Consider the following 11287-nt stretch of genomic DNA (forward strand, 5'->3'; position numbering starts at 1 on the left):
TACCAGAAATTGGAATTTGTCTCAAGAGAGAGGCTGACTGTCATATAAAGAAGAGGAGATTCTCAAATACAGAATATTGTCAATGGAGTTCTCTTGAGCGTATAAAGAGTATGCCAATTACTGCTCTGCACCTGTGAGGAACACAATTTGAGCAAGAAAAATTCTCTTCCTTTAAGGCTCCGATATTCTGGAGTGACAATGCACAACAGAAATACAATGTAAGCCAAACACAAATGCAAACATATATGTAATTATACATTTTCTAGCAACTACATTAATACAACAAAAACAGCAAGTAAAATTAATTTTTTTTTGAGACAGAGTCTTACTCAGTCACCCAGGCTGGAGTGAAGTGACACAGTCTTGGCTCACTGCAACCTCTGCCTCCTGGGTTCAAGTGATTCTCATGCCTCAGCCTCCTGAGTAGCTGGGACTACAGGCATATGTCACCATGCCCAGCTAATTTTTGTATTTTTAGTAGAGACAGTGTTTTGCCATATTGGCCAGGCTGGTCTTGACTCCTGATCTCAGGTGATCCATCCACCTTGGCCTCCCAAAGTGCTGGGATTACAGGCATGAGCCGCCACACCCAGCTTAATTTTAAAATGTTTTATTTAACTCAGTTGTATTAGTCTGTTCTCATGCTGCTAATAAAGACATACCTGAGACTGGGTAATTTATAAAGGAAAGAGGTTTAATGGACTCACCATTGCACATGGCTGGAAAGGCCTCATAATCATGGTGGAAGGCAAAGGAAGAGCAAAGGCATATCTCACATGGCAGCATGCAAGAAGTTTGTGTAGGGGAACTCCCTACACAGTAATGGAACTGACCCCCCATGATTCAATTACCTACCACAGGGTCTCTCCCATGACACATGGGGATTATTAAAACTCAAGGTGAGATTTGGGTGGGAACACAGAGCCAAACCATATCACCAGTATATCCAACACATTATGATCTCAACATTTAATCAATGAAACATGATTAGGGAGTTATTTTACATTCTTTTTTTGTACTAAGTCTTCAAAGTGTTTGTATATTTTATAGTTATAGCACATTTCATTTTGGACTAGCCACATTTCAGGTGTTCAAGAGCCGCATGTGAGCAGTGGCTACTATATTGGACAGCGCAGCTCTAGGAGTAATCATGTAAAGGCTTACTCTGATGCATGGTAGACTGTAGTCAGTACAATGTTAGGGGTACAATCCTGTGCTCCAAAAGACCAAGAAGGGAAGAATGGACACAGAGGAAAATGGACCATTTGCATCTGACAGTATTTTTATGGTTATAGACCTGGAGATGGAAGAACCAAATCAATGACTTTTGCATACAGGTGGACCTTGAGGACTCAGACTTCCTAGGATAGGCTTTTGGGGAAAGGGGCATTCTTTTCTCAGTTTTGAGACCAACAGTCTTTAGGGTGAAAGCTTTGGGGAATATGGTACTATGTTTTGGATATTTATTTTCCCCACAAATTCCATGACTGTTCCTAAACCTCTTCTGCTTCACTCTGCCCAGTGGCATTGCCCCCTCAAACTCCATTTGAAGAGTGGTCCATGTGTGAATGGGTTGGGGAGGGGTTTTCCTAGTATTCAGTTTACATCTCAAGTAAGAAAGGTTATGTTGGGGAAGAGGCAGAAAGTTTTTTAGCCTCAATCCAGAAATGCCTTCTCATATCTCAATGGAGTAAAAAGCACTTCCTCAGTGATATGGTTTGGCTGTGTCCCTACCCAAATCTCACCTTGAATTGTAGCTCCTATAATTCCCATGTATCATGAGAGGGACCTGGTAGGAGGTAATTGAATCATGGGGGCAGGTCTTTCCCATGCTGTTCTTGTGATAGTGAATAAGTCTCACAAGATCTGATGGTTTTGTTTTGTTTTTGTTTTTGAGACAGAGTTTCACTCTTGTTGCCCAAGCTGGAATGCAGTGGCATGATCTTGGTTCACTGCAACCTCCACTTCCCTGGTTCAAGCGATTCTCCTGCCTCAGCCTCCTGAGTAGCTGAGATTACAGGCATACACCACCATGCCTGGCTAATATTTTGTATTTTTAGTAGAGATGGGGTTTCACTATGTTGGCCAGGCTAGTCTTAAACTCCTAACTTTAGGTGATCCACTAGCCTTGGCCTCCCAAAGTGCTGGGCTTATAGCATGAGCCACCATGCCTGGCCAACCTGATGGTTTTATAAAGGTTTGTTCCCCTGCACATGCTCTCTCTTGCCTGCCACCATGTAAGAGGTGACTTTGTTTCTCCTTCACCTTCTGCCATGATTGTGAGGCCTCCCCAGCCATGTGGAGCTGTGAGTCAATTAAATCTCTTTCCTTTATAAATTACCCAGTCTCAGGTATGTCTTTATTAGCAGCATGAGAACCAACTAATACACTCAACTTCCATATTTCTTTTTTTTTTTTTTTTTTTTTTTTTTTTTTTTTTTTTTTTTTTTTTTTTTTTTTTTTTTTTTTTTTTTTTTTTTTTGAGACGGAGTTTCGCTCTCGTTACCCAGGCTGGAGTGCAATGGCGCGATCTCGGCTCACCGCAACCTCCGCCTCCTGGGTTCAGGCAATTCTCCTGCCTCAGCCTCCTGAGTAGCTGGGATTACAGGCACGCGCCACCATGCCCAGCTAATTTTTTGTATTTTTAGTAGAGACGGGGTTTCACCATGTTGACCAGGATGGTCTCGATCTCTTGACCTTGTGATTCACCCGCCTCGGCCTCCCAAAGTGCTGGGATTACAGGCTTGAGCCACCGCGCCCGGCCAACTTCCATATTTCTAAGAAAAAGAACATTATCCTACATAACCACAAAATCATTATGACACTCAGGAGATCTATAATTGATTGATAATATCTAAAACACAAGTCACTTCAAAAATTTCCGAACTGACACACCAGAGTAGCTGGGACTACAGGGGCACATAACCACCTCAAATAATTTTTCTATTTTTTGTAGAGACGAGCTTTCACCATGTTGCCCCAGCTGGTTTCTAAACTGAGCTCAAGGGATCCACCCACTTCAGTCTCCCAAAGTACTAGGATTACAGATGTGAACCACCACACTCAGCCTATAGTTGTCTTAATGTTTTTCTTTTGTGTGTGTGTTTTTGTTTTGTTTTGCTTTGTTTCTTGAGACAGAGTCTCATTCTGTCACCCAGGCTGGAGTACAATGGCCTGATCTCAGCTCACTGCAAACTCAGCCTTCCAGGTTCAAGTGATTCTCCTTCCTCAGCCTCCCAGGTAGCTGAGATTACAGGTGCCTGCCACCACACTTGGCTAATTTTTTGTATTTTAGTAAAGACGAGGTTTCACTATGTTGGCCAGGCTGGTCTCAACTCCAGACCTCAAGTGATCCACCTACCTGGGCCTCCTAAAGTGCTGGGATTACAGGCGTGAGACACCATGCCTGGCCAAGTTAATGCTTTTCTATTTTTGTTTTAAAATATTTACCTATTCTGAAGTGTAAAGATACTTTCCTGTATTATATTCTAAAAGCTTTATAGTTTAAGATTTCACATTTAGGTCTTTAATACACCTGGAATTGATTTTTATAATGAAGTGAGATAGACGTCCTGTTTCATATTTTTTTCATAAGGATATCTTATTGTCATGGAAACTTCATTGAACAGACCATCTTTTCTCCATGGCTGGCCGATGCCACCTTTGCCATAAATCCAGTTTTCAAGTGATAGAACCGTAAAGAAAAGCAAAGAATCAAGTATCTGCTTTCGGTGGGGGGGGGAAAAAAATTAGAAAAGCAAAGTGTCATAAAAGTTGGGCTAGTGGTTTTCTCAGGAAGTGTATTTGCGAAGAGCCTGACACTATTTTTTCTTTGCTCTAATGATGACTTATCTGTTCATAAAAGTTACACTTTGCTTTGTATTTCATAATAAAATTGTGTTATCTTTATCAATAAAAGGTTAAAAGCACGGAAACACACAAAAAAAGAATATGGATGAGAGGAGTGCCAGCATCTCTGAAAAGTGAGTTCGTGGTTTTGCTCTTACTGGAAAAGCCGGCGGGAGGTGCTATGGTGGGGACGCTGAATCCACCGGAGGCCAAGCGAAGCAGACGCGGCACTTCACCCGGGGCAGCTAGGGGCCTGGAGCTTGGTCGGACTGTCCCCACCAGAGAAGGAGCTTACAGGTCAGCCGCGCCTGGAATTAAACGACCCGCAGACAGCGGCGCAAACGGAGGGACTGCCAGGCTTTAGCGAGCTCCCCAAACCGGCCCTCGCATAAGCAGCACCGACCCCCCACCCGCAGAGACTGATTTCCGCCCGTGCAGCCTCCTCGCAAGATAGGCCGCGTCGCGAAGGCCTCTGGGAAGGCGGTACGTGGGCAGCCGCGGGGCACTCTGGGACGCAGCACTCTGGGACGCAGCACTCTGGGCGGTTTTTTATTGCGACTGGCAGGCAGACGTTTTAGTCAGCTTCGGCAGCGCGCTCTGCCGGGCTTCCTCAGTTTCCTCGTGGGGAGAGTCCGGGAGCAGCTCCGAATCCGCGGTGAAACCAGGTGGAATCCGAGGTTCAGAGGAATATCCAAGGTTAGGGGAAGGCCAGAGAATGGAGTAGGAGGGTTTCGGAGCCCAGGGTTCGGTCCCTGCAATCGCCGCGTCCCCCTTCCTTGGTGGGAGCGGCTCCCGGGAAGCGATTCGTCTCCTCTCCCCTCGCAGGCCGGGTTCCGTTCTGGACCTTCGCCCTCGGAACGCCGTGCGGTCGGCTGGAACTCCTTCCTGAGGTGGACGACTCTGCTCTCATTGCTGGCTCTGCCAGGACTGTAGGAAGTGTGCAGTATGCTTTAGGGTGAGACAGTGCTTTAGGGCCAGAGAAAGGTAACCGCTGAAGGCAAATGCCCGCGGAGCGCACAAATCCAGGCTACACTGAACAAGTTAGGATGTTGCCACTGGCAATTCCGCAGACGGCTGGAACCCATCAGAGAGGAAGAGCCGCTGTCATAAGGTCTCTTGCCTGAGCTGTAGGGTTGAGACTGGAACTGGAAGAGGGAACTGATCTCGGAGCCCCTTGGGGACCTTGGTTATGTTTGACCCTTTTACTTGCGGGGAGCAGGGATTGGATGAAGTAACTGTATCCAAAATGCAGGGAAAACGAAGAAATCATGGAGAGTGTGCCTCATGAGTGAGCGTTATGTAACCTAGGATCTGAGGTGGTTAACAGTCTGCAGTTTGAATCTGAGAGGAGAAGACACCCAACGTGAGGGAATGGTCAGGTGAGAAAGGACCAGAAGTTCTGGTTCTACCATAGCAAGAACCCAAGTTGCTCATTTAGGTTCTTTGATGCATATCTCGTCTTTCAAAACTTTCTCTTTCCTAGCCTTGTCATTTCAGCCCTCTGGCCTTCCCTATGAGGAGGAAGATCAACTAAGTCACAGGTGAGTAGGAGTTATTTCTCTTCTAAAGTTTAATTTCCTTTGTCAGGGGAAGTCGATACACTCTCATCTCTTCCTTGGGAAAAAGAAGATCTATCTTTATCGAGTGCTAATATGTGTATTATATATCACTCAATTGTCGGATAACTGAGTAGGGTTAGAAGATGTAGCCTTATTTTAAAGATGTGTCAGTAACTTCAGGAAAACTAAAACTTTGTCCAAGCTTACTCAAAAGGCAAGTAGCATCCTACTAAATGCTACCGAATTACTCAGGATTAGGTTCAGAATCCAGATCTGTAGGACTCCGAGACTCTTGGCATTATGCTGGTGTTTCCCAACATCCCATTCACCTACTACCTAACAATTTTGCCAGACCTATGTACTATCTGTATTGTTCTCATATTTTTTTTAACTTAAACATTTTTAAAAAAAATCAAACTTGTCCTAAGAAACAATATCTGTGAAATTAGGCATTTGATGGCTGCTCCAATAATATTATAGTTATTCTAAGGTGTATTTAAAAATGTTGGTCCATGCAGTATGTAAAATCATCTCGTGTCAGAGACACAAGCTACATTTTGAGACACAATGCACTATATTATGCTCTCTCCTGGATTCTTTTCTGCATAGGAAAGTCCCAGCCACACATCTCAATGTCAGTTATCCATCCTTAGTGTATTGTTTTATTCTTATAGATGAATAATTTCACAGAGGGAATGCCCTGCTTTGTATCTTCTCCAAAAGACATTCCACTTCCCTGTTTAGGACTACCTGTTATCAATGTTGTATGTAAAACAAGTAGGAACGCGATACATTTCAGGAGCTTACTCTCTCTTTGGGGAGTTAATGTGTACACAGGAAATAGTCTAACTCTGCTTTCTGTGATCAGGGAAATGTTCTTTATCTGTGCCTTATCTGTGTCCACTAGCCACATGTAGCTGCTGAGCACTTAATATATGGCTAGTGCAACTGAGGAATGAGTTTTATTTTAATTAATTTAAATTTAAGTAGCCACATATGACTAGTGGCTACCGTATTGGACAGCCAGGTCTAGATATTTGAAGTAAAATTTTTTTTTTGACGGAGTTTCACTCTTGTTGCCCAAGCTGGAGTGCAATGGCACGATCTCAGCTCACTGCAACCTCCACTTCCCGGGTTCAAGCGATTCTCCTGCCTCAGCCTCCCAAGTAGATGAGATTACAGGCGTATGCCACCACACCTGGCTAATTTTTTGTATTTTTAGTAGAAATGGGGTTTCACCATGTTAGTCAGGCTGGTTTTAAACATCTGACCTCAGGTGATCTGCCCCCCTCGGCCTCCCAAAGTGCTGGGATTACAAGCATGAGCCACCGTGCCCAGCCTGAAATAAACTATTTTAAGGTTAATTGATTTGGACTTGGAGTCCCCACTCTCTTCCACAAAAACCTTATAGCATATGTTATAAATGCCCTTTAATTTTAGTTTCTTGGTGAAGGGTAGAGATTCTTTCCAATTTTCAGAGACTTCATAGTTCAAATAAAGTTTCTTGAAATTATCATTTAAAGCACATTTAGTTTATAACACTTGTGCAAATGTATAGCTTCTGTATTTTGTTACTGTTGAAATATCCAATAAAGCAATAACTATATAGGATACTCTATAAGCAAAAGTCTTACTATTGTATTATTTGTATTCATTGCAGATAACTTTTCTTCTAGCTATCTATGTTTTCTTTCATTATTGATATTTAGACTATTTAAAACTCAGTTAAACACAACCACAGCTATATTAATGATGTTTTCAGGGCATCACTTCTTACTTTTGACGTAGAAGTTGGTGCATTCACCTTATTTCACTGCTTATTAGAATAGCAAGAAAAAGACATTTGGTTCATAGCTATTTCTGTCAGCTTAAATTCTGTGTCAAATTTATTTTCCTGGCACTCAAAGTCAAACACTAGTGGACTAGTAATATCTTGTTTTGTTTACTCTTTATGCAGGTTAGATATGTGGGGTTAGGAGGAAGGCTTAAAAAGAGTATCTTAGAGGGCGGGTAGGGGAAAAAAAGTATCTTCAGATAGTTTGCCTAGTTTCTTAAGATTAAAAATACTTGAAATACAAAACAATCAAACATAATGTATGGTCTTTGTTTCCTGGATTAAAGAAAAGCTATTTAGGATGTTTTTAGGACAGTTGGGGAAATTCAAATATGAACTGGAACGTTAAGGAATTACTAATTTTGTCAGATGTGATAATGTAGTCATGAGGAGAATGTCATTTGGAAGACAGTATTGTGGTTATGAAGGAGAATGTCATTTGGAAGTATATGCTGAAACATTTAGATTTTGAAGTGTTATGATGTCTATAATTTACTTGAAAATAGTTCAGCCAAAAAAAAAAAGTACACATACAAGAAACAAATACAGCAAAATGTTAACAGCTGTTCATCTACATGATGTGGACATTGGTGTTCATTGTTTTGTTCTTTCTACTTCTCTGTATGTTGGAAAATTTTTTTTTTTGAGATGGAGTCTTCACTCTGTCACCCAGGTGGGAGCGCAGTGGCGCTATCTCAGCTCACTACAACCTCTGCCTCCCAGGTTCAAGCAGTTTTCCTGCCTCAGCCTCCCAAGTAGCTGGGATTACAGGCACCCGCCACTACACCCAGCTAATTTTTTGTATTTTTAGTAGAGACGAGGTTTCACCATATTGACCAGGCTGGTCTTGAACTCACAACCTCAGGTGATCCACCTGCCTTAGCCTCCCAAAGTGCTGGGTTTACAGGCTTGAGCCACTGTATCTGGCCTTGAAAATCTTTATAGTGAAAAGTTGAAAGAGAAAAAAGAGTACAGTACGCATCCCACAGTAGGGTAGTGAGATATTTGCTGTAAAACACTTGGCTCAGTGTCTGGCATACAATAAATAACTGCACAATAAATATTCTCTATTATAGCAGTACATTTTGGGTTTTTAATAATGCTCTAATAGGCAGATTTTTTCCATTATAAGCTAGTTTCTTGTGGAGGGAGAAAATAAACTTAATGGGAAACACCAGTTTAGTGACAGACACCAGTTTCTATAATATTAAGAGGATAATTTATGAAGTCAAGCTACTGATTTCCATGTGTCTCTGTAACATCCTCTTATTATTTTATGCATTAATTTGTGTTAGACTGTATTTATTTATATTTATCTATAGTTGATCTTTGAATTTTGCCATACTGGGTTCCTTGAACTGCATTTAAAAACAGTTAATGCGCCAGGCGTGGTGGCTCATGCCCGTAATCCCAGCACTTTGGGAGGCCAAGGCAGGTGGATCACAAGGTCAAGAGATCAAGACCATCCTGGCCAACATGGTGAAACCCCGTCTCTACTAAAAATACAAAAATTAGCTGGGCATGGTGGTACATGCCTGTAGTCCCAGCTACTCGGGAAGCTGAGGCAGGAGAATCACTTGAACCCGGGAGGTGGAGGCTGCAGTGATCCGAGATCGCACCACTGCACTCCAACCTGGTGACAGAGCAAGACTCCATCTAAAAAAAAAAAAAGTTAATGCATAGCTGCTTTTTCTCAAGGAACAGTCTGTAATTGAGATTCATTTTCCTGGCCAAGGGCTTTGTATCAAGGGAATTGTAGAAGGTGGCCCATGGTAAACTTGTCAAACATTGCTCCTACATTTACAAAGATCTATCTTCACTTAAAATAATGAAATACTCTTTCAAGTCAATAGAATTTTGAAGCAGAAAAGGCAAACCTCAAATCTCCTTGTTTTTTTCTTTTCTTCAGAGTCTTGCTCTGTCATCCAGGCTGGAGTGCAGTGATGTAGTCTCAGCTCACTGCAACCTCTACCTCCCTGTTCAAGCAATTCTTTTGCCTCAGCCTCCCGAATAGCTGGCATTACAGGCATGCGCCATCATACTCAGCTAATTTTGTATTTTTAGGAGAGATGTGGTTTCACCATGTTGGCCAGGCTGGTCTTGAACTCCTGACCTCAAGTGATCTGCCCGCCTCGACCTCCCAAAGTGTTGGGATTATAGGCATGAGCCACTGTGCCTGTCCTCAAATCTCCTTTTAAATACGAAGAAACTGAGGCCAAGAAAAGTGATTTGCTTAAAGTTACACACAGTATGTTAGTGGAAGATCCAGGAATAAAACTATTTTTCCACTTAAAATATTCTGCCAAGCAGATATATTTGGATTATGTAAGAAACCCTATTGCAATACATCCTGTACTACATCTCTATGACATTACTAATTGGTCATAAATAAACTGGTGTCTTTAAAGAATGTAAATAAATAATTTGTCAGGATTTTGTTTTTATCTCGCTGAAATTTGAAAGTGCTTTTGAGAAAGTTTTTATTTGGATAGTGCATTTCTTTAACATGTTATGCAGGGCCCTTCTAGCCCAATCCAGAGCTGTGCCATGGCAGACCTGAGAGAAGAGGAGACAGTGTCAGCAGAAGCCTCAGGGTTCTCAGACTTGAGTGACTCAGAGTTCCTAGAGTTTCTGGACCCAAAAGATGCCCAAGAATCAAATGCTTTAGTTAACATGCCTGGCCCATCTTCTGAATCCCTTGGGAAGGATGACAAACCCATAAGCTTACAAAACTGGAAAAGAGGATTGGATATCTTATCACCCATGGAGAGATTCCAGCTTAAATATTTATATGTCACTGACCTGGCTTCTCAGAACTGGTGTGAACTGCAAACAGCATATGGGAAGGAACTTCCTGGTTTCTTGGCACCTGAGAAGGCAGCTGTTTTGGACACTGGTGCCAGCATACACCTAGCTAGAGAACTAGAACTTCATGATCTTGTGACTGTCCCAGTCACCACTAAAGAAGATGCTTGGGCAATTAAGTTTCTGAACATACTTTCGATGATTCCTACCCTGCAGTCAGAAGGGCACATCAGAGAGTTTCCAGTGTTTGGGGAAGTGGAGGGTGTACTTCTTGTTGGAGTGATTGATGAGCTGCACTATACAGCCAAGGGGGAGCTGGAACTAGCTGAACTCAAGACACGCAGGCACCCTGTGCTCCCTCTGGAAGCTCAGAAAAAGAAAGACTGTTTTCAAGTCAGCCTGTACAAATATATCTTTGATGCCATGGTACAAGGAAAAGTGACCCCGGCTAGCCTAATCCACCACACAAAGTTGTGTCCGGAAAAGCCACTGGGGCCATCAGTGCGGAGGCATGCCCAGCAGGGAGGCTTCTCTGTGAAGTCTTTGGGTGACCTCATGGAACTAGTCTTCTTGTCTCTAACACTGTCAGACCTCCCAATTATTGATATCTTGAAGATTGAGTATATCCACCAAGAGACTGCCACTGTGCTGGGTACAGAGATTGTAGCCTTTGAAGAGAAGGAGATGAGAGGCAAGGTGCAGCATTATATGGCCTACTGGATGGGCCACCGAGAGCCTCAGGGAGTTGACGTGGAGGAGGCTTGGAAGTGCCGGACATGTACCTATGCAGACATTTGTGAATGGAGAAAAAGTAGTGGAGTGCTTAGCTCTACAGTGGCACCCCAAGCCAAAAAAGCCAAATGAATAGAAGATATGCTTTCAAGAATGTTGATCCTTCCTGCTCCTGCTATACCTAAGCAAAAAAGGACCAGCGTCTGAGCTTGGCTTTTGTGGAGAGTGTTCTTATTTTGGTTCTTTCTTTATTTCCACAACCTCTAACCACATTCAGTCCAGGACCAAGGATCAGGGATAAGTGGGAGAGATGTGGGGTTATACTGTCCCTGGAGCTTTGCCATGAATTGTCTAAGAAGACAAATGCTCATCATGGCTGGAACGAAGGTATCCTTTAGTAAACATTGCTTTCCTAAGAAAATTCTTCAGTTTCTGATAAGTCGTCCCTATTTTTATTTTGATCAAGGCTTTGTACATTTTACATAATAAAATGAAATGTTTTCCAGGA

General features: G+C 42.6%; 1 protein-coding gene across 3 annotated transcripts; it reads left to right on the forward strand.

Annotated features, from left to right (window-relative positions):
- Positions 1–4390: 4390 nt before the first annotated feature.
- On the forward strand, positions 4391–11287 carry EXO5 (exonuclease 5). Of its 3 annotated transcripts, none has more exons than XM_064372223.1 (3): positions 4391–5228; positions 5333–5390; positions 9152–11287. In XM_064372223.1, the coding sequence occupies exon 3, from the start codon at positions 9754–9756 to the stop codon at positions 10909–10911; it is 1158 nt and encodes a 385-aa protein (XP_064228293.1). In that variant the 5' UTR covers positions 4391–5228; positions 5333–5390; positions 9152–9753; the 3' UTR covers positions 10912–11287. The 3 variants fall into 3 exon arrangements, with proteins under 3 accessions (XP_064228293.1, XP_012294583.2, XP_012294580.2); XM_012439160.2 differs by having other exon boundaries at positions 9760–11287; XM_012439157.3 differs by having other exon boundaries at positions 4391–5390.

This window comes from Aotus nancymaae, unplaced genomic scaffold (assembly GCF_030222135.1).
Source record: "Aotus nancymaae isolate 86718 unplaced genomic scaffold, 86718_ANA_hifiasm-v0.15.2.pri h1tg000007l, whole genome shotgun sequence".
NCBI classification, from domain to species: domain Eukaryota; kingdom Metazoa; phylum Chordata; class Mammalia; order Primates; family Aotidae; genus Aotus; species Aotus nancymaae.